Consider the following 20,700-nt stretch of genomic DNA (forward strand, 5'->3'; position numbering starts at 1 on the left):
ATTCTTTAAATTGAGCAATTTTTATCACTGCTTCATTTGTTATTAAAATTAATTGGCAAGATAAAGTTTGCTTGGCATCCTCCTTCACAAGTTGCCACTTAAATGAAATAGTTTGAGAATAAAATAAAAATAAGATTGTAGAATTTGAATATTTTCAAAATAATAATTCTCTAACTAATAAACGGATAATTTTTTTTGTACTAGATATCTAACGGTTAACGAAATGCATCCGATAACTTAATTCACAGTAGTATTCGATAGCTGCAACGTGCGATATCGATTGTCGGAAGCAACCCTTCATTTTGTGGCGGATTGACGCTCTTTTGCTGGCAAAATAGAAAATTAAGAATTTTTCATAATCGTGCAAAGGTGTGTGTCCCAGGGACGAGGAGTGAATACAGTGTGCAGTGAATGAAACAGAAGATCTAGCGTTTTGTTTTAGATTTTTGCAGCGAGCGTTTCCCGCAGCTATGAGACGGCGCAGCGAGCGAAAAAAGTCCGCCTCGCCCGCCCCGGTGCCGGCACGGAGAAGCCGCCGCTCCCTCAAGGTGTCCGAGAACGAAAAGACGGAGGACGATGCAGCCAATGTGCAGGAGGAGCCGCAGACCCCCGCATCGCGGGAAGAAGCTACTGAGGCACGTGCCTCCAGCGAGGAACCAACTGGTTCCCCGGTGCGCAAGGGTCGCGGCAGCCGCTCGACTCCCAAGAAGCGAGCCGATGGTAAGAATAGTTCCGACCGAAAGGTTGAACCAATACCAGAGGAGCCTGAAAACGGCCAGCATGCCGAAAAGCAAAGCGAAGAAGAGGAAAAGGAGGTGGTCACTGAAAAGAGTGAGCCATCTGATAACAGAGGCGAGGATCTTGTAAAGAAGCGGGAGACTGCAGGCCAAGATAAGGAAGTGACCTCTGAGGACAATGATGACAACGATGACAAGCCGAAAAGGAACGCCGAGGACGAAGAGGACGGACAAGACAAGAAGAAGAGCAATCAAGAGCAAGAGGTAACAGTTCCTTCTCCTTCAGTTAGCCTAACGGCCAGCAAGGATGAGGAACATCTAAAAACGTCAAGCGATGTATTAGACATTCAGACAGAAGACGTCGAGGAGAGGGAGGAGGAACCCCCCACCAGGAAGCCGAAGAAGAAGTCCAAGGACCAGATTCCCGAGAAAGAGGAGGAGAAGGTTGCTGAGGAAGAGGAGCAAAAGGAAAACCGTAAGCATGGAGATGAGGATATCGTGAAGGCTAGCGATGAAGACACAGATCTTCCAAATGACAAACACGAGGCCGTAATAACCAATAACCAGAATAACAGCACCATAGCAACCGCCTCAGCCGAAACTCCAGCGTTGCAGCAACAACGTTCGGTGAGGAAGCGTAAATGGTTGACGAACAAAAAGGCATCGGATCGTGCCCCGCCCGTACTGGCCATTTCAACGGACTCACTGAAGAACATTATCGCCGATGTAGTACAGCCGGTGCCGCTAAGTGATGTCCAGTTAGAATCCTCGTCCGAGGAGGAGGGTCTAGTCACCAGTGACCGCGAATCGGAGCGCTCGCTTTCGCCGTCTTCGGCCAAAGAGCGCGTCGTCGAGGTCCCTGCCGTCAATACTAGTTCTGAGTCAACTGGGGATAAGGAAGGGGCCAGTGGTGCCGCTGGCAGAACAACTCCGCCACCTGGCTCTGCCGATTCGGCGCCAGCACAGAGTGGTTCCAGCAAGGCCACAGTAGCAACGCCAGCCCCACATGTAGTCCGTTCCCCCAGTCCAGCTCGTAACCGCGCCAGCCACGTGCTTTACATAACCAACCTGGTTCGGCCCTTCACCGTTATGCAGTTAAAGGGCCTGCTGGCGCGGACGGGCAAGATCGTCGAGGATGACGGCTTCTGGATAGACCGCATCAAGTCCAAATGTTATGTCGCCTACTCATCAGAAGAGTAAGTAGAAGGCATCTTTATGCTGAAAGATGATTTAACTTTTTTAATTAAGTTAAGAGCTAACTGAATATCCGTAACAAATAAGCGTGAAGTAGTCAACTTAACGAATTGATTTAAACACAAGTTCTTTTATTATTTAATATTTTAATATATTAAAAATGTTTCTATGCTAAATATCTTAATTTTCTAAATAAAATCTTGCAGCGAGGCCATTGAAACCCGTCATGCCTTGCACGGAGTGCGTTGGCCAGTCTCAAACCCAAAATGCTTGAATGTCGACTTTGGTAGCCGATTGGATATGGATCGTGCGATAGAATCCACCAAGGATGAGGCACCAAAGTACGGTCAAGAGAACACCAGGGACAACCAGCAACCAGGCAATGCTTGGTCCCGATTAGACACAGCCGATAAAAAGGTAAATAGAAAGATATTAAAAACACAATATTTCTAAATGGTAAGCTAATTTTGCCTCTTATTTTTAAACACAGCCCATACGACCAGTTCGGGAATGGGATGTAGGAAAGAAGGAGCCGGGTGAGCACGACAAAGCCGGCAGTGACAAGCGTCGAGGGAGCAAGGACCGACTGGAATCACGATCTCGAGACACGGAACGGGCCGGTCAGGAACGCAAGCGGTCTAGGGAACGAGAGGGTCGAGGACGCGATCGCGAGCGTGAACGTGATCGGGAACGGGAAAGGGAGAAGGAGCGTGACCGCGGCGATCGCAACGCACATGGACGTAGTCGCAGCGGATCACCAGGTGAGATACACAGATGGTGATGCCTATCTTTACAAAAGTTTAACACATATTTCCGTTTATTTTGAGCAGCAACCAAAGCCAAAAGAAAGGAGAATGAACCACCCATCAGGCTATTAGATGATTTATTTCGTAAGACTAAGGGAACGCCCTGCATCTATTGGCTGCCATTGACGCCGGAAGCTGTAAGTTCAGCAGAAGCCATCGTAGAATATGGTTATAGGAAAATTTTACAAGAACAAGCAAAAAAAGAATATTTAAAATCAATTAATTACCTAAAAGTAGAGTTAGTTTTATGATACTCGATACGGATTACAATCATCTCCAAAACTTTCCTTCCAGATTGCAGAAAAAGAGGCATTCCGTCAAAAACGCATCGAGGAACACAAGCAACGCATCAAGGAGCGAGAGGAGCGACAGAAGGAGCGGGAGAAGGACCGTGACCGGCAGCGCGATTCGCGCCGTAACCGTTCCAATGAACGGCGGCGATCGCGCAGTCGCGAGCGGGAACGGCGACGTTACTAGGCGGAGGCTTGAGATTGAGCAAATAAACTATCTCAAAAAACTAACATCAACATCCATAAAACTGAAACGAAAAACAGCAACTGAAACTTCTTCAGGGTTCCATTATTACCCGAATCTCTCCAAAATATTTTCAAGCGTTTTTGCGCATTCAAATACATTAGCAGTTGTAATATTCAACTTGAAGTCAAATGTACTTCAATTTGAATATTTTTTACTGACGTTTTGACATTCTAACTTTGAGATTCAAATTACCCTTTTCCCAGAACTCTTCTCATTGTTGTTGTTTTCTATATATCACATATATATTTCTATATATATAACCTGATTTGATTTTTTTCCTCAAATGTAGCATTTTACAGCGCCTAACGTCACCCCGTCACCCCTAAAAACATCCACAGCCCCACTACAGCAACTTCGCAAGTGCGGCAGCAGCAGTGTCAACGCAAGGAGTTCGTCTTTCCGGCGGAATCTGTTAACTTGCAGCAAGTTATTATGCTTACTTCTATATATATATATTAAAACGAACAGAAAATATTTGATTTAATAATTGTAATACCAACTCTAAAATTTTAATGAGCCTAGAAATACAATTTAACATCAGTCGGCAACTTGTGAAATGCCACAAAAACAATTTTGTGTTTTGACATATTTAAGTAATGTTGGGGCTTATGAGATAAAGATTTTTAATTCTAAAATTAATAAAAGATACATAAAAATAAAAATTTTTGAAATAATATGGACTTACTAGTATTTTGGAATATCCCTAACGAAAATCTAGTATTTTTTATCGATAGTTAATGATAAGAGTCTATCGAAGTTCCACATAATCGAGACGTTTCATTAAAATTTATAAATTGGTGAAAAAATGTGGTCCGACACAATTTTAATTGTATTTATTTCGGTTTGCACCGCTTTTCTTGGCGAAGGTAAGTGAAATTCCGTTTATTATGAAGTAATATAACACTTTTCTGTTATAGGCCTCACCTGGGTGCTCGTTTACCGGACGGAAAAGTATCAAAAGCTGAAGACCGAAGTGGAAAAGCAGAGCAAGAAATGTAAATGAAAAGTTTTCCTCATAAATTACAAACTAAATCCTAGTGTTTTGCAGTGGAGCGCCGCAAGGAGATTCATGGTGATTCCCTGGACAAGGCAGTGAAGAAAAAAATCGAGCGCGATGAGGAGAAGCTGAAGAACAACAACCGAGACCTGTCACTGGTCAAAATGAAGTCCATGTTCGCCACCGGCTTTGCTTTCACAGCGCTGCTCAGCATGTTCAATAGCATTTTCGATGGTCGTGTCGTGGCCCAGCTGCCATTTACACCCATCTCCTGGATTCAGGGCCTGAGCCATCGCAACCTGGCTGGCGACGACTACACCGACTGTTCATTCATCTTCTTGTATATTCTTTGCACAATGTCCATTCGTCAGAACATCCAGAAGCTCCTTGGCTTTGCACCCTCTCGTGCCGCCAGCAAACAAGGTGTTGGTCTTTTCGGACCCGCTCCCGGACAGTTCAAATAGTGAATAGCGCAATATTAACAATACTATTAAATTATGTTCGTTATGTATGGAAAGATGACCCAGTTTTGTGGGCAACTATCTTTAAATTTCATGTACATAAAACGTGAATATTAATCAGACTTTTCAAACTTTTTGTATAACGGGTTAAGGAATGGAAGTTTCGTTTGTGTCCAATAAATTTTATTGATGCCAATTTTGTGTACATTTTAAAGCTTTGCACCAGACAGGATTTTAAAAAACAATTTTCTTTATTTACCTACAAGCATGCTCGAAGGACTTCAATAATTCTATTGAAAACAAAGGATCTTAGCTTAAGACTTGACTAATTTCGTATATTGGTCTTTCCACGATAAGTCTGTCAAATGTGAGGCGCGAGAGGTCTATGGTACGGAACTGGCCATCTATAATCAGCTCGGAGATAGCCCGGCCTGCAGCTAACGACTGCTGAATGCCGTGACCGCTGAATCCCGTGGCCAAGTACATGTTGTGGTAGTAAGGATGGGCACCGACTATGCCATTCTCATCATAGACGTTATGGTCGTAAAATCCAGCCCAGCTGTCGACCACTTTGGAATCTCTCAAGGCGGGAACTCGGTCTGCCAGTTTTGGTCTGATATGCTCCTCGAAGTACTGCGGATCCACTGCTGAACTGTCGCTGTCATCTTGAGAATTATGGCCGCAAATAAAGCTACCACCCAATCCATCGCGTCGGATGAAGGTACCCGAGGGATCAATAGTAAGTGGCATGCCCATTCCAGGTGCATTTGCCGCCTGACTATTGATGGCGAATAAATATCGTTTACGTGAGTCTATGGGGAGCGGCACTTGTAACATGCCCGGTCCGACTCCGATCTGCGCTAATCGCGCCACGTTACTAGAATCGGTTCCAGCTGCTATCACACACAATGCGAATTTACAGGTGCGCCGCGTTCCGTCGGCCAGATGGATGACCGCCTTGTCTAAGCCGTTGTAGCTTCCCTCATTGGATCCAGCGACCACTGACATATCAGATTGCGCCCGAAATTCGAAGCCTACCACCTCACCGTCAACGAAATGTGCCCCATTCTTGGCGGCAGAACGCCTCAAGTTGCTAAGCAAAGCCAAGGGGTTGAACCAGCCTTCCAGCTCCAAGCCGTGACAGCCCAAGGCAATACCCTGGGTATTCAACCACGGAAATCGAGCAGCCAGGCGATCCGCGGTGAGTAACTCGTTGCGGGCTCCAAGCTCGTTTTGCAGCTGGGAGGAGCGCATTAGTGCCTCGGCGTCTTCGTCTTTGCAGAGCAGTAGATGGCCATGCGGGGTAAATTGGATCGGTACCTCGTTACCAAAATGCTGTTTGGAGTTGCGTAGGAAATCGGCAGCGAACAGAGACATTTGAATGTTTTCCGGAAGCGAGAATTGCTGGCACAGGCCTCCAACTGCGACGCGAGTAGCGGACTTAGCGAACTAAAATCAAAGGATAATGGGTTTTAATTGGAAGAAGAAACTCTAAAAATGTACTCACCGTCTCATCCTTCTCCACTACCACCACGTTCAGGCCGTCACGTGCCTTTTCCTTCAACCAGTAGGCTACGGAGCTACCCAAGCCACCGCCTCCAATGACTAGCACATCGCAGTGTGTTTGGAAGTCCTCCGGTAAAGTGTAATCTCTGTCTCTCTCCCCAGAGAATTTAAATTTGCTCTGGGTTGGGATGGTGTCTTTGGAAGCCTCAGGAGCCTCGTCTTTGGGCACAAAGAACTCCTTTACCTTGCGCATATCGTTGCCCAACAAACGAAGGGTTCGCCGGATCGGGTGTTTGTCTTCGTCGTCATTGCCCGGGCCACTTCCACTGCCAGCTTGGTTGACAGAGTAGGAACGACGCTTTAGCATCCGCACCACATGCTTATATCGTAACATCTTTTTCTAATTATAAAAACTAAATTTTAATTCATATTCCGAGTTTTAATTTCTATTTGGTAACAAGGGCCAACGAATGCCGCTATGTGGGTTATCGATATAGTAAGCAGCTGATCAATCAGCTGGGAAAAACAAAATCCACAGATCACTTAAAGTCCACAGACAATAATCGATTACTATACAAAATTTATCGGGCCGTTAGTATTTCGGTATTTTTAGGCCTAGCCGGTATATTTTTGAGGGGAAATCAAAATCGGCATCTGGCAACACTGAAGCAACATTACTTGGCATTTTGATTGGGCAAAAATATAAAAAGTCGGCAATAACTGTGGTAGTAGAAAATTAAGAGTTCAAAAAAATGACCAACGCAACGGATATCGGTGCCCACGACGTGGAGATGGAAGTGGACCCCGCCGCGGAGACTTTAGCGGACGAGAAGAAGAACCAAGATGTGGCTACGGTGCAGGAAATCCGTGAGCAGATTCGTCAGATTGAGAAAGGAGTTGCTTCCAAAGAGTCACGGTAAGTAAGCAGTCATCTGTAGTTTCCATTTAATAAAGGCTCGTCTTTCTATTAGATTCATCCTACGTGTACTGCGAAACTTACCCAACACTCGCCGCAAACTAAACGGAGTGGTATTCCGAAATTTGGCCCAAAGCATTTATCCGCCAGGAGCGGATCGTGAGGCCGCTGTGGCTTTGATGCCTGCCGTGGAGAAGGACGCCACTGAACTTCCCGATCTAGCCAAAAAGCAAGTCGCCTCGAAGGCACCTATTGCCGAGGTGGATGCCTACTTCTACCTACTTTTGTTGGTCAAGCTTATTGACGCCAACGACCTTAAGCGCGCTGGGACTTGCGCGGACGCCTTGATGGCTAAGATTTCGGTCCAGAACCGTCGCACCCTGGATCTGATTGGTGCCAAGTCCTATTTCTACTTCTCTCGCGTTGCCGAGCTGAAAGATTCTCTCGAGGGAATTCGTGCCTTCTTGCACGCCCGCCTTCGGACTGCGACACTGCGTAACGATTTCGAGGGACAGGCGGTACTGATTAACTGTCTGCTTCGCAACTACCTTCACTATGCCTTGTACGATCAAGCCGACAAGCTAGTCAAGAAGTCGGTCTACCCAGAGTCGGCCAGTAACAACGAGTGGGCTCGCTTCCTTTACTACTTGGGCCGCATAAAGGCCGCCAAGCTGGAGTACAGTGACGCTCACAAGCATTTAGTCCAGGCCCTGCGCAAGTCTCCTCAGCACGCTGCCATCGGCTTCCGCCAGACCGTGCAAAAGCTGATCATTGTTGTGGAGCTTCTTCTGGGAAACATTCCGGAGCGAGTGGTGTTTCGGCAGGCGGGTCTGCGCCAGTCCCTTGGAGCCTACTTCCAGCTCACTCAGGCAGTGCGCCTCGGTAACCTGAAGCGATTCGGCGACGTGGTATCCCAGTACGGACCCAAGTTCCAACTTGATCACACTTTTACCCTGATCATTCGGCTGCGCCACAATGTTATTAAGACTGCAATCCGTTCCATCGGACTGTCTTATTCGCGCATATCGCCCCAGGACATCGCCAAGCGTTTGATGCTAGATTCTGCCGAGGATGCTGAATTTATCGTCTCCAAGGCCATTCGTGATGGTGTTATTGAAGCCACTCTGGACCCGGCCCAGAACTTTATGCGCAGCAAGGAGAGTACTGATATATACAGCACCCGGGAGCCGCAGCTGGCCTTCCACGAGCGTATCTCCTTCTGCCTGAACCTGCACAACCAGAGCGTTAAGGCCATGCGTTATCCCCCGAAGTCTTACGGAAAGGATCTGGAAAGCGCCGAGGAGAGGCGTGAGCGCGAACAGCAGGACCTTGAGCTGGCCAAGGAGATGGCAGAGGATGATGAGGACGGATTCTAAGCAGCTGCAACAGCAATTCGATATTGTATTCTCTTTTCATAAAAACATAATCCGCAATTAAATAAGTAACAAAATTTTAAGCAAGTTTTGCCAACTATATCGATTGGTTAGATATTAATGTTGATTTGGTTATTTAACCAGTTCGATGGAGTCGCAAATCTATTCTCAATTATTTGAAAAAATGCAGATATGTCTCTAACAACCAAGAAATATTTCAGAATTATTTAAATTAATTATTTAAAGCTTCCAAATAATCGATAGTATCTTAAAGAACCAGTATTGCCAATTAAGCTATTCAATTGTTAGCGTTTTTCCAACACTAGTTTAGCTTTAAGAGTTAGCCGGAAGAGTTGGCAACACTGAAAAGAAGCGATTTGGGAATCTCAAACAACACAAACACCAGCCACGGTCACACCGTACCAAAGTGGAAAGAATTAGAAAATTTTGACAAAAATCGCAAACAATGCATTGTAAATAAAGTGCGCGCAGACAGTAGCCCAAAAAGAAGCGGCCACCATTGCGAGAGTTTTGGAAACTGTCGCAGAAACCAAGCGTGGTGCCAGCAAAATCGCGGAAATTGCAGAATTTGCCAGCGGCGAGTGAAAAGCAACGAGTGCTGGCCAATGTGCTGCAGCCCCCCGATACCCCCGCCGCCCGCGAGCCCCGCCACCCGCTGAAGCGCAAAATATATGCGACTGTGTGTTTGTAGTTGTAGTTGTGAGCAGCCTTTGTGAGCAGGAGAAAGAAAAAGGTAGCGATAGAGGCGAGGAAGCACACGGAGGCGGATAAAAGCCAATTAGTAGTACCCGGGAAGCTGTCCGGTGTCCAGGCGCGGATCCCAGCCAGCGCCGCCAATTGCGGTTGAGATGCAGCAGCAGCTGCTCCACACCGCGCTTGCTGTTACTGTTGCTGTTGTTGTTGTGCTTTTTGCACCCACCACACGTAACTAGAGCACCCACACAAACACATACACAGAGCAGGGGTATAGCGTATCGGGAAAGCGCCAAGTAGATGCAACACCACGGATTCGGAATCGCAATCGGAATAGGAATCGGAATCGCTAGCTGAAACACTGGAGATGATTTGCAAACAGGACGTGCTGCTGTGGTTTGAGAAACTCGAGAGCTACAATCGGATCGAGATGATGTACGCCCTGCTAACCGCCTGCCTGCCGTTCGAGCTGCGTTTCCTGGGCACGCTGCTGGAGGAGCAGGGCAGGTGTGACTCGGAGACGTTGCGCGGCATGGAGTTGCGGGCGAATAACCCGCACGATCTTGCCGCCGACATGCTCACCTGCCAGAAGGGCGACCCCACCGACCGCAAGATTCGGCGCAAGATGGCCCTTTACCTGGCCCTAATCCGCGCCTGCAATCGCAATTGTGTTAGCGAGATCTATCGTACCCTGGAGTGCTGGGGTGAGTGCGATTTCAGCTGCATTAACGACCAGGATACCCTTCTGGAGCTGCTGCTCGTCTATACGATGGCGGCCATCCATCCCGTTTTCTCCATGGACGAGCAGAAAAAGATATTCGGCATCCTGGCAAAGATCAAGGAGAACAAGCTGGTGGCCGAGCGGTTTCACCCAACAGCACAGATGGAGTCCTCGACACAGGCCCAGGCTCAGACGCAAACACAGCCAACTCCCCAGCATCCGCACCCGCCGTCCCCGCACGATATGATCATCCAGCAACAGCCCCAGCACGTGATCCATCAGATGCAGGCTCCGCAGCAACCACCGCCGCATCCTCAGCATCCCCAGATGGTGCAGGTGCTGCAGACGCCCCAGGGAAATATTCCCATGATATTTTCTCAGCACTTTTCCAAGGTGAGACTTGTTAAGAATGAAATAGAGAACATGACAAAAACATTTAATCCGCAGATCCTGCCTGATCAGATTAGTGTCGACGGCATGCCGCACCTGATGCAGTCCAACATCACCATTCCAGCGGATACAAGTGCTATGCTTGGCCACCAGAACGCGCCGTGGTCGATGCGTCACTTTGCACCACCGCCGCCACAGCAAACGACCGCTCCGCAGCAGCAGCAGCAGCCGCAGAGCTTGGACCATCAAGTGCCACCGGCCAGCTCGCCCATGCTGAGCCAACAATCGTCGCCGTCTAGCAGCCGTACGACGAGTCCCCAGCGGGAGCGCTCCCTTGGCAATGTTCCGATGCAGGCACAGCAGACGCAACAGCAACAGATGAGGAGCATGTCGCAAAGGATGACGGGACCGAAAAACGCGAGACGTCCTTCTGCGGAGACGACGCCGCCGCCCACTTCCATTGGCGGCGAGCAACAACATGATGTAATTATCTTTAGTTGTTTTCTTTTTTTATGTTCTTTATGTGGTGAAATAATTTTAAGGATTAGAAAGAAAACCATGTCCTATTTGGTGACCTAATATTATTAATATCTCTTTCAGAATATGATTGATGGCGGAAGCAGCAATTCCAGCGGCACTAGCTTGCACAGTATCATCCGCAATGGTTTCCCTCGGCCTGGACACCATCATCGGGTCAAAGCAAACCCCTTTATTCCGCAGCAGCAACACTTTCAGAACAGTAACTTCAACATGAACGCGATGATGCAGAATATGAGCATGAACGATGATGGCAGCGGTTCGGTGATACCTATGAATTCCAATAAAAGTGCCGCCACTACAGGTAGCGAGTCGGGCAGCTCAAATGGATCCTGTGGTGACCTTTCGCCATCAGAAACTCCAACACCCACCCAGGTGCCAGTGCCGTTGCACACTGCAGTGGATGCCAATATGGGCATGGTCACTACGGTGATACCCACCGGCCTGGGCAGCTATCCACAAAAGCAGCACCACCTTAGCTACAAACAGCAACAACAACTAAATATCCAGCAGCGGCTCAATGGGCGAAATGGGATGGATAAGAACTACCAGCAGATATACACGACGGGTGCCCCCGGAAGTGTAGTTAGCGAGGCGCAGACCTCCCAGCAGCAGACACTGTTGATCAGCCCGGCACCGGTGAGTACGCCGACGACAACAGTTCTGCTGCAGCCTCAACAACCGCCGCCCGCCGCCTTCAATGCCGCCAGCTATCCATATCACCAACGAGGACCCCCGCCGCCGCAGCAGACTATATTCCAACCACATGGTGCGCCACCACAGACGGTGCGCGGTGGCTTCCGTTATTCGATGGGCCCGCCTCACAATGGTGAACTCCTTTATCCCTTCCCAACGGGCCTGGCTTTCCTACCAGTGCCTACGGCCGGCACCCCAACGGCTGTGACGCCACCACAGCTCGCGAACACGGCAGCTGTGGTCAGCACGAACGCGGCGACCGTACCGACGGCGCCACAACAGATACCCAGCACGCCATCTGCATATAGCGCGCTGGCCGTCTGCCCCATAACGGGAGCAGGTGGCGGCGGTAACACCCAGAAGGTGATCTCCTGCTACAATTGCGGCTCCCAAACGCACACGGGTCGGGAGTGCCAGGAGGCATCCATGGAGGATGTGACGCGCAGTGCCAGCTACAAGCTGGACTACTCGGAGACGAGCTTGGATACGAACTCGACGGGGGATCATCACAAAGATGTTGGGAGTATGCAAATGAGCACGGCGACGGCGGGGACGGTTAATAGTACGGGGAAATAGTATCGAAGGTCCATATATACGCGGGCTTATATGGAACTATAATTATAAACTATATTAACGATTATGCATAATCCTTACCTACTTATACGAATTACCATTTATTATGATTGTGTAGTGCGGAAATCAAATTTCTCGCCTTTGCCACGTCTCTTAGTTCTTAGTTCCGTAAGCCTCTCAATTCGCGTTACTCGAAGAAGTTCAATGATCGGCAGACGGCTGCCTAAGTCTTGACAACCCTTATCCGTAAATAAGAATGATTTAGACAAGCCATGCCTACAGAACCCTGCCCTTCCTTTATCCCCTCACACACACACACATAGTCGATAACGAATTTTAGTCATATGCCACTTTAAATATTTCTAAATTTAAGTTGTATGTACAACAGCAATAAGTATAATCCTAATCCGCGTTGCGCTGCAGATCAGTTCAGAAACTGACAACTACACTCACGGTCAGATGTGTTACAATTACAATAACCGAACCGGGATCGAATTAAGCTGAAGAACCACTACGTAAGGACACTTTGCGACCAGGACAGGCGTACCATAAACCATAAACGTAATCCTAGGAAAACAGAACACGACGTAGCATATGGAATACTTAGCGAATATATAAAAAATTGATTATGTGTATAAACAAACGAGCATAGCAGCACAATGTGCTTAGTTAACCATTTTCTTATTCCAACCAAACCAGACTTACTGATTATTATTTTTCACGCTGTTCCACTTTAATCCCTCATCTATTTATTTCGCTGCTCCTTTGTTTAGACATGTATTTTAGCAATGTGTTTTTTTGTACTTTATATAAATACCCATATAATTATAAAAAAAAAAAAGAAAAAGATATATATATATATATCTAACACATATATATGTAATTATTTTAAAAACCTACAATCGTATATGATACACACTAATGTGGATAGGGCGTACATTATTGCTAAGCACGCTGTCTAATTATTATTTTTTATGTACTCTCATAACTTGACCCCCGATCAAGTGGGCAGCTGTACATGTATAAAAAAAACTGGCCAAGTTATGAAAAAATAACCGTTCAAGTCATGCCAAAACCCGCCCACGGTTGACCACAATACAAAAAATTGCCTGCCCATTTAGTTTCTTATGTACAGACGTTGTTAAAATTTTGTAAAGTCAGCAGACGAACTGCATTGAAATGATAAGAAGAGCAGATAATTTACATGAAATACACACTTTACTGAGTTTGCTGCTAATGCGTAGGCGCATGACAAACAATTATTATATTTCATTGAAATAATAAAAACCAATTGTTTCTAAAATTCGTGTAACAAACACAAAGCTAAAAAAACTTACCCTTTCTTTATTTTCTTGGGAATTTCCAGTAGCGGGTGTTGGATGGGTTACTGGGATTGGAAAAAGGTTGTATTGAGATCCAACTAGAGACTCTGCAATGCTTAAAAAAAAGGATAGAAAAAAAGGATAAAAAAAGGAAGAAAGGTAAATTTTAAGGATCGTGTTTAGGCCTTGCGATAGCATTTGGCCAAAATACAAACTTTTTACCCACTTTTTTTGGCAATATCTCAGCCATATTGCTTCCGATTCTGAAAAGGATTGTCATTTTCGAATCAGGAAATCGTTCCCCTTCAATATTTATTAAAATATTGGAAAAATGAGACAACAAGATTTTGACCCAACTTTTGGCTAAAATCATGATGGTACCCCTTTAAAAAATTACAAAAAATGGGTCACATTTTCGATTGCCCGATTTTGATGGAGAATTATTCTACTCGAAGATCTAAGATCGGGAAGGTATTACATTCATCGATCGGATGAGTATTAGCCAATTTATGAGAAATTTTCTAAAATAAATAATCACTTTTTCCACGTTAAGACCATGTTCCAAAATTTGAACCTTTCAGCCACTTTTTAGCCAATATTTTAATCATTTTTCATCCGATCAGAAAAAGCTGTACCATTTATGAATCAGGACTTCAACCAGCTTCAATCTGCATTCAAAAAATATGCATTTCAAGAAATCAAATTTTTGCCTCATTTTTGGCTAAAATCATGATGTTACCCCTTTAAAAAATTTCAAAAAATGGGTCACATTTTCGATGATCCGTTTTCGATGGAGAATTATTCTACTCGATGATCTAAGATCGGGAAGGTATTACATTCATCGATCGGATGAGTATTAGCCAAATTATGAGAAATTTTCTGAAATAAATAATGCCTTTTCCACGTTAAGACCATGTTCTAAAATTTGAACCTTTCAGCCACTTTTTAGCCAAAATTTGGTCATTTTTCATCCGATCAAGAAAAGCTGTACCATTTGTGAATGAAGACTTCAAACGCCTTCGATCTGCATTAAAATAAAATGCATATCAAGAAAAAAAATTTTCGCAAAATCATGATTTGGCCAAAAAAATTACCCCTTTAAAAATTGGCGAAAATGGGATCCGATTTTCGATGGCCAGATTTTGATAGAAAATAAAAGTACTCGAAGTTCTAAGTTCTGGAAGGTATATCATTCATGGAGCAGACAATTATTAACCAAGTTGTGAAGAATTATCTGAAAATAATGAACCCGTTTTCCAAGGTATGGCTAATAGGACTGCAAAGGAACACCTCATCGCTCCCAATCCCCATTTCATCAAGGATCTGCCACCCAAACATATAAAGTCCAATCAAGGCAGCTTCTCCTTCTCCTGAAAAAATAGAGCTACTCCTCCAGTTACTTCCTATATCCTTTAAAAAACTTACCAATATAGACCTCCACTTATATAAAGTACATTGGCTGCGGCTCCTTCCGAAGTTAGGTTTCCCTTCTAGTCTAGCTATTTCTAGTAGCCACTTGCAACTCTTTCGGAAGTTTGATGGGCAACTGGGGCGAAAGAGACTCGTTGGTGCAACAGATTGTGGCGCTCTTAATGTTGATTTCGTGTTGGCACTCGTGTTGTATTGCCAAGTTTCCTCTGTGCTTTATCAATTACAGTTACAGTGGAAGATCCATTTAAAGAACTTTTTTTCAACATTTGAAGTTTTAAAGAATTCAAAAGATTGTTTTTGAATTAAAAGCTTTTTCGAAAGGCCTATAAAATATAAGTTATAGATGAAAATTTTGAATATTATGACTATAGAATAGTAAAGAAAAACTATACTCAGATCTTATAAAAGCGAGGCTTAAAAAAGTTAAATTATAAACAAACTTTAACTTAAATTGAGGTTTAAAATGTAGCTCCATTTAAAATTATGTTTGAATCGCATGTTTGGTGAAAAGGGCAACTAACTGACCCACCCCTAATTAGATACGTCCATCCGGTATCCACTGTACTTCCATGTCTTGAACGCAACTCGGATTTGGGCAACACGAACAGAAACAGAAACTCCGACGGGCCCTCAACCGTGTCCGTCTTGCTGTAACGGCCCAGAGTCATAGCCATAGTTATTGTGTTCGTCTTCAGTGGAGCGGTCGTATCGCGCTGTAGTGGATAGTAGATCGTATTGCCAAATCCAAGCAGGTGCTTGGTGGCAGATATAACCCGACAAGAACTACTTCTTTCTAAAAAATTTATGTTTTGTTACTAAATATAAAGAAAATCCCATAGATAATCCTCGAAAAAGAAAAGCTTTTGTGTGTTGTTTCCCCAAAAAAAAAAGCATTTATGAAATTCAAAATGATCGTCGGACGGTGGGTGTTCGTTGATGCATAGCCAAGTGGTGTGCAATGCCGTTGTAGTTTTTACCTTGTTGTAGAGTTAAAAACAAAATAAAGACCCAGAGACCATCCGAAACAATGCTCAAAGCCACAAGGAAACTGACGGATCCGTACAAATCGAAGCTGAAAGTTAATGCCAGCCGCAATGAAGCCAGTATGCTTCCCGTCGACTCGGCGGATGAGGCCACCAATGGCGGCCAATCCACATCTCCCCAGAAGCTCAGCCTGAAGGGTAGCCAACTGGGCGGCAGCATCTTGATAGGCAACTACAATGTGAGTTGAATCCGCTCCGGAATTTTCATATCCGGCATCCAATATCCAACTTCCGGTGGGCAATTTTCGTTTTCTCTTCTCGTCGACAGTACTTGACCCAGCTGGAGGTTTGCGAAAATGAAATGGAGGTCTTGGACCTCAGTTCTCTGGCCCAACTGGAGACTCTCAAGTGTAGCCGGAACAAGCTGATGGAGCTGATCATCAATGCCACCAACTTGCAAGCCCTCGTTGCGGATCACAATTGTAAATTCTGTTCCCAATTAGGTTTAATTTTTTACACAATGCCCTTTTTTTAGACCTTCATAATATCTCCACCACCAATATGCATCCTGTTCCTCTGAAGCTGCAGCGCCTAGACATTTCCCACAACAACTTCATCGAGTTACCTAACTGGATTGGGGCATGTGCGTCGTTGTCCGTCTTAGATGCCTCCAACAATCACCTCAGCAATGTGTCTGGATTGCTTCGGAACTACCGGATTAGCCAGTTGCTGGCCCTTAACCTGGCTTACAACGGTCTCAAGCAACTGGAGCAGCTGCCGGAGGGCTTTTCGAGCATCCAGAATCTTCAGTTACAGAGTAACGAACTACTGAGTCTGCCGGATAACTTCTTTGCCGTAACCCATGCCCGGTTGGAAACTCTTAACGCCTCCTGCAACAAGCTGTCCACTCTGCCACGGTATGAACAGAATAATCATGCGGCCTTGGTGAATCTTTCCTTGGCGGGGAACCAGCTGAATGATACCATCTTCGAGCCATTGCACAATGCCGCCCGGTTGAGGGTTGTCCACTTGGCCTACAACCGCATCGGTGTCCTGCCACCCGCCTGCGTTCGCAACTGGCCGGACCTGGAGATCCTTGTTCTGTCGGGAAATATGCTGCAGCAATTGCCTGAAGAAGTGGCTACTCTTGGCCAGCTTAAAGTACTCCGATGTTGCAACAATCTTCTCCTGAGCACTCCCCAGCTGGCCAAGCTGAGTAAGTTGAAGGTACTCGACCTCTCACACAATCATCTGGACAGAGTCAATCTCCTGGCTTTAGTTCCCTCGAGAAATCTCAAGTTTCTGGATCTTTCCGGAAACTTGCAATTGCAGGTAAGGATTGTTTTTAAAAGGTGCAAGTATATGCGAATAATTTTTGTATCAATAAGGTGGACGAGCAACAATTCAAGGTCTGCCAGACACAGAGCCAACGCCATTGGAGTCTCATAGATGTTTCCGGCAATAACCGAGCCGCTCTGCCAACCACCACACTGCGACACTCCAATGCCCAGAAAAGTCAATCAAAGACGACACTGCCGTGGAGTATGGGATTTGCAGAAACCCCGGGCTCTGGAGATTGCCGCAAGCTCTTGGTCTGCCAGTTGCGAGCCGGAAACTACGGTGCATCCGATGAAGCACTCTATGGTATGTTCGAAGCGGCCGAGGGATTTGCCCGAGCGGCTCAGGAAATGGTCCAGCTGGTGCCTGGTCTGATGAAACAGGAACAATTGGTCAAGGATGTGGCGGTCAGGGACTACATGAAGTCCACCCTGCTAGCGGCACAACGCCAGTGCGGTACTGTGAGAAGTGCTGCGCTGTTCCACCTCACCAGGACACGAGCTCCCTCCAAAGTGAGGCCATTAAAAAGCAAGCGTTATGTTCTGCGGATGGCCAGCTCCGGGCGGTTGGACGCCTATTTGGTGAGACGTACTACTCAGCTACGCCTTACAGATTCGGAAGCTAATCCAAGGGAGCTGGGTCCCACATTGACCATGCCGGATCCACAAGTTCTAGAGGTTAGTTTTTGGGGAAAAGTTTAATTTTCGGCATCTAATTCTTATATTTGTTGCTCCAGCTTACCCTCAGCAATGATGACGAGTATCTGGTGGTTGGAAATTCCCAGTTGTGGTCAGTGATGGACATAGATCGTGCCGCTCGAGAGATCCGCAAGGAAGAAAACGCCCTGTTGGCCGCCAAGCGGCTGGTGGACATAGCCCAGAGCTTCGGAGCGGCAGAGAATCTCAGTGTGATTGTGGTGCGTTTCAGGCACCTGGGAACAGACGTGGATCATCTAATTCGTGAACTTAAGCAGAGTGTTCGAAAAAAACCGGCTCCAGTTCCTGTTCCTGTCACTAACGGATCTGTATGCAAGCGCACCTGCTGTGACAGGAGCAACGCCTGTCGACACCGGGCCATCGAGCAGGAGCCCCTGGCGGGAAGATCCTCTCCCAGCGGCCAGAGCGACCGGGATCTGCTGGCCAAGGACAAAGACAGCACCGACAACGAGTTCGTATTGGCGCACGCTCGGGTCATGCAGGAGGAACAGCAACTAGAGATGCTGGACGAGACGGAATCGGTTCTGTCCGAGGAACAGTTCAAGTGCTGGGAATACATGCTGGAGCAGAACACCCAACTGCTTTTTGACAAAGAGTTGAACACTATTTCCAAATCCTTCACTAAGCAGCGCCAGGTGCCCAGTGCGATCCTTGCTACTCCTGCTCCCGCCACCGAACGCAATGATTTTACCTCAAATCTGATGCGGAGTGTCACCAACAAGTTCATATCGAGCAGCACACCCCAACTACCCCAGACCCTAACCGGGTCTACTACAAATTCAGCGCCTCTTGGTGTCTACCATCCTATTAAGCATCCCATTCCTGGTCACTTCGGAAGTGCCCTATCCTTTCAACAGGCACACAGCTATGGATATAATTTATTTGATGGCAAGTCCCGGAAGATGTCCGCAGGATCCGTAAAACGGGTCGGAGGACCCCACTCGGCGTACTTTGGATCCCTGCAGCGTTTGATGCCCTACAATTTTGAATATGACTTCGCTGCTACCCAGGAGCGGGAAAGAAACATCCTGGATGAGGAGGAAATAGACGAGGATGACTTTAACGAGCAGGAAAGTAGAATGCGAAAGTACTGGGGAGTGGCCACCACGGAACTATAAACTAATAATAAATAAAAGCTTATATTACAAGTTATTCTGTATTTCATATTAAAATAAATGTTTTTATAAAGTAAGAATAGCTAAAGAGTAAGTTACATATATATAATCATAAAAAGAAATTTTAAAAATATATAGTTATTTTCAATATATCTTAATTTCTCTTATGTTTCTTTAAATATTTAAAAAAATTAGTACATCTAAACTAGTTTGAACTTAGTTTCAAATAAGTAGTGTTACCCGCGCATTGTCGCGGTTTCCAACACTAAAATTTCGAAGAGAATGCCCCATATGATTCAAATGCACGTTTTATTTGTTTACAATTTTGAAAGCATGCTCCTACCACAACAAAGACCTCACCACGACATAGCTGCGCTTTTTGCGGCCCAACCGGAATTCCTCCGGGTGAGCGCCCCAATGGTCCGCTACAGCAAACTGGAGTTTCGTCGCCTCGTCCGGCTCAACGGCGTGCAGTTGGCCTTCACGCCGATGATGATTTCCGACTCCATCAACAATAGTGAAAAGGCGCGTCAGAACGAGTTTACCACGGGTCCGGACGACCAGCCTCTGGTGGCCCAGTTTGCGGCCAAGGATGCCACCGAGTTCGTCACCTCGGCGCAGCTTATTTACCCGTATGTAGATGGCATCGATCTCAACTGCGGATGTCCCCAGAGCTGGGCCATGGCGAAGGGCTATGGCTGTGGTTTGCTTCGACAGCCGGAAGTTGTGCGTGAGGTGGTGCAGCAGGTACGACGTACGCTGCCCTCTGACTTTAGTGTCTCGGTGAAGATGCGTCTACTAGGCGGTGAGAGTTCCCTGGAGCGGACCATTGAGCTAGCGCGACAGCTTGAGCAAGCAGGAGCTACCTTCCTCACTCTTCACGGCCGGACACCGGCACAGAAGCACTCCAAGGATACCCTGGACATCGGTGCCATGTCCGAGGTGCGTCAATCACTGCGAATTCCACTGATAGTCAATGGTAATGTGGAGAGCTGGGCGGATGCCTGTGAGCTGTCGGAGAAGACAGGTGCCGCCGGTGTGATGGCTGCCCGTGGCTTGCTTGCCAATCCAGCTCTCTTCAATAGTGCGTATCCGGAGGCCACTACTACTCCATCAGCCTGTGTGCAGCAATGGCTAGACATCGCAGAAGCTGCAGGGGAAAACTTGCTGTTCCAGTGCTTCCACCACCACCTGACCTTCATGTGGAGCGCCGACATGAAGCGATCTTTGCGAGTTCAGTTCAACAGCTTAGCCACAAAATCGGAGGTTCTGGACTTCCTGGATGATCACTACAGTATTCGTCCTTCCGGAATATCCCCGACACCAGCGATATACACCCCCTGTTCGTACACCCATTTCACTCCACCGAAACATGCCCGGCATATCGCCGCCGAAAACGATGAGCAGGAGTGGAGTTCGAAGAGCGACGGCAAATTCTTTACGGAATTCCGAAAACACCAATTGACTGGAACCGGTGGCGAAGACTTGGAACTGGGGGGTCTTTTTGGCGAGGATGAGTAACTTCGATTTCAAACTCCAGTAGTTTTAAATTTCTGTCCTAAAGTTTGTAAATAATAAACACAAATTAAGGCTTGTCTAGCTTCTAGAAAAACAATCTAGTTTTAAGATAATTAGCG

At 46.4% G+C, this 20,700-nt stretch overlaps 7 protein-coding genes across 8 annotated transcripts; 6 read left to right on the forward strand and 1 right to left on the reverse strand.

The window, feature by feature from the left end:
* Positions 1 to 218: 218 nt before the first annotated feature.
* Positions 219 to 3,845, forward strand: LOC6497514 (apoptotic chromatin condensation inducer in the nucleus). 2 transcript variants are annotated; one of them, XM_014906231.3, is made up of 6 exons: positions 219 to 369; positions 430 to 1,933; positions 2,138 to 2,348; positions 2,422 to 2,692; positions 2,762 to 2,874; positions 3,032 to 3,845. In XM_014906231.3, the coding sequence occupies exons 2-6, from the start codon at positions 471 to 473 to the stop codon at positions 3,212 to 3,214; spliced, it is 2,241 nt and encodes a 746-aa protein (XP_014761717.1). In that variant the 5' UTR covers positions 219 to 369; positions 430 to 470; the 3' UTR covers positions 3,215 to 3,845. The 2 variants fall into 2 exon arrangements, with proteins under 2 accessions (XP_014761717.1, XP_014761718.1); XM_014906232.3 differs by having other exon boundaries at positions 443 to 1,933.
* A 145-nt stretch (positions 3,846 to 3,990) lies between these two features.
* Positions 3,991 to 4,854, forward strand: LOC6497515 (calcium load-activated calcium channel). The gene is made up of 3 exons (XM_001961889.4): positions 3,991 to 4,140; positions 4,192 to 4,269; positions 4,323 to 4,854. Exons 1-3 carry the CDS (start codon positions 4,080 to 4,082, stop codon positions 4,733 to 4,735), a joined length of 552 nt encoding a protein of 183 aa, XP_001961925.1. The 5' UTR covers positions 3,991 to 4,079; the 3' UTR covers positions 4,736 to 4,854.
* A 44-nt stretch (positions 4,855 to 4,898) lies between these two features.
* Positions 4,899 to 6,766, reverse strand: LOC6498028 (FAD-dependent oxidoreductase domain-containing protein 1). Its single transcript, XM_001961888.4, has 2 exons — positions 6,240 to 6,766; positions 4,899 to 6,181 (listed from the first exon to the last, which is right to left on the reverse strand). Exons 1-2 carry the CDS (start codon positions 6,630 to 6,632, stop codon positions 5,042 to 5,044), a joined length of 1,533 nt encoding a protein of 510 aa, XP_001961924.1. The 5' UTR covers positions 6,633 to 6,766; the 3' UTR covers positions 4,899 to 5,041.
* Positions 6,767 to 6,870: 104 nt separating this feature from the next.
* On the forward strand, positions 6,871 to 8,610 carry LOC6497516 (probable 26S proteasome non-ATPase regulatory subunit 3). Its single transcript, XM_001961887.4, has 2 exons — positions 6,871 to 7,154; positions 7,210 to 8,610. Exons 1-2 carry the CDS (start codon positions 6,991 to 6,993, stop codon positions 8,528 to 8,530), a joined length of 1,485 nt encoding a protein of 494 aa, XP_001961923.1. The 5' UTR covers positions 6,871 to 6,990; the 3' UTR covers positions 8,531 to 8,610.
* A 245-nt stretch (positions 8,611 to 8,855) lies between these two features.
* Positions 8,856 to 13,135, forward strand: LOC26514494 (nuclear receptor coactivator 6). Its single transcript, XM_014906849.3, has 3 exons — positions 8,856 to 10,355; positions 10,410 to 10,835; positions 10,953 to 13,135. Exons 1-3 carry the CDS (start codon positions 9,609 to 9,611, stop codon positions 12,159 to 12,161), a joined length of 2,382 nt encoding a protein of 793 aa, XP_014762335.1. The 5' UTR covers positions 8,856 to 9,608; the 3' UTR covers positions 12,162 to 13,135.
* A 2,451-nt stretch (positions 13,136 to 15,586) lies between these two features.
* Positions 15,587 to 19,229, forward strand: LOC6497517 (protein phosphatase PHLPP-like protein). The gene is made up of 5 exons (XM_001961886.3): positions 15,587 to 16,133; positions 16,223 to 16,376; positions 16,430 to 17,226; positions 17,283 to 17,909; positions 17,969 to 19,229. The coding sequence occupies exons 1-5, from the start codon at positions 15,939 to 15,941 to the stop codon at positions 19,064 to 19,066; spliced, it is 2,871 nt and encodes a 956-aa protein (XP_001961922.1). The 5' UTR covers positions 15,587 to 15,938; the 3' UTR covers positions 19,067 to 19,229.
* A 130-nt stretch (positions 19,230 to 19,359) lies between these two features.
* On the forward strand, positions 19,360 to 20,658 carry LOC6497518 (tRNA-dihydrouridine(20a/20b) synthase [NAD(P)+]-like). Its single transcript, XM_001961885.4, has one exon. The coding sequence runs from the start codon at positions 19,364 to 19,366 to the stop codon at positions 20,582 to 20,584; it is 1,221 nt and encodes a 406-aa protein (XP_001961921.2). The 5' UTR covers positions 19,360 to 19,363; the 3' UTR covers positions 20,585 to 20,658.
* The last annotated feature ends 42 nt before the right edge of the window (positions 20,659 to 20,700 follow it).

This window comes from Drosophila ananassae, chromosome 3R (genome assembly GCF_017639315.1).
Source record: "Drosophila ananassae strain 14024-0371.13 chromosome 3R, ASM1763931v2, whole genome shotgun sequence".
Taxonomy (NCBI): Eukaryota; Metazoa; Arthropoda; class Insecta; order Diptera; family Drosophilidae; genus Drosophila; species Drosophila ananassae.

Coding starts and splice junctions, on each gene's coding strand:
- LOC6498028 (XM_001961888.4), bottom strand. CDS start 6,632: ATGTTACGATATAAGCATGTGGTGCGGATGCTAAAGCGTCGTTCCTAC. Junction 6,182..6,239: donor TAGTGGAGAAGGATGAGACG/GTGAGTACATTT, acceptor CTTTGATTTTAG/TTCGCTAAGTCCGCTACTCG.
- LOC6497516 (XM_001961887.4), top strand. CDS start 6,991: ATGACCAACGCAACGGATATCGGTGCCCACGACGTGGAGATGGAAGTG. Junction 7,155..7,209: donor GTTGCTTCCAAAGAGTCACG/GTAAGTAAGCAG, acceptor TCTTTCTATTAG/ATTCATCCTACGTGTACTGC.
- LOC6497514 (XM_014906231.3), top strand. CDS start 471: ATGAGACGGCGCAGCGAGCGAAAAAAGTCCGCCTCGCCCGCCCCGGTG. Junction 2,349..2,421: donor TAGACACAGCCGATAAAAAG/GTAAATAGAAAG, acceptor TTTTAAACACAG/CCCATACGACCAGTTCGGGA. Junction 2,875..3,031: donor TGCCATTGACGCCGGAAGCT/GTAAGTTCAGCA, acceptor CTTTCCTTCCAG/ATTGCAGAAAAAGAGGCATT.
- LOC6497515 (XM_001961889.4), top strand. CDS start 4,080: ATGTGGTCCGACACAATTTTAATTGTATTTATTTCGGTTTGCACCGCT. Junction 4,141..4,191: donor CACCGCTTTTCTTGGCGAAG/GTAAGTGAAATT, acceptor TTTCTGTTATAG/GCCTCACCTGGGTGCTCGTT. Junction 4,270..4,322: donor GGAAAAGCAGAGCAAGAAAT/GTAAATGAAAAG, acceptor AGTGTTTTGCAG/TGGAGCGCCGCAAGGAGATT.
- LOC26514494 (XM_014906849.3), top strand. CDS start 9,609: ATGATTTGCAAACAGGACGTGCTGCTGTGGTTTGAGAAACTCGAGAGC. Junction 10,356..10,409: donor TTTCTCAGCACTTTTCCAAG/GTGAGACTTGTT, acceptor TTTAATCCGCAG/ATCCTGCCTGATCAGATTAG. Junction 10,836..10,952: donor GCGGCGAGCAACAACATGAT/GTAATTATCTTT, acceptor TATCTCTTTCAG/AATATGATTGATGGCGGAAG.
- LOC6497517 (XM_001961886.3), top strand. CDS start 15,939: ATGCTCAAAGCCACAAGGAAACTGACGGATCCGTACAAATCGAAGCTG. Junction 16,134..16,222: donor TCTTGATAGGCAACTACAAT/GTGAGTTGAATC, acceptor TCTCGTCGACAG/TACTTGACCCAGCTGGAGGT. Junction 17,227..17,282: donor CCGGAAACTTGCAATTGCAG/GTAAGGATTGTT, acceptor TGTATCAATAAG/GTGGACGAGCAACAATTCAA.
- LOC6497518 (XM_001961885.4), top strand. CDS start 19,364: ATGCACGTTTTATTTGTTTACAATTTTGAAAGCATGCTCCTACCACAA.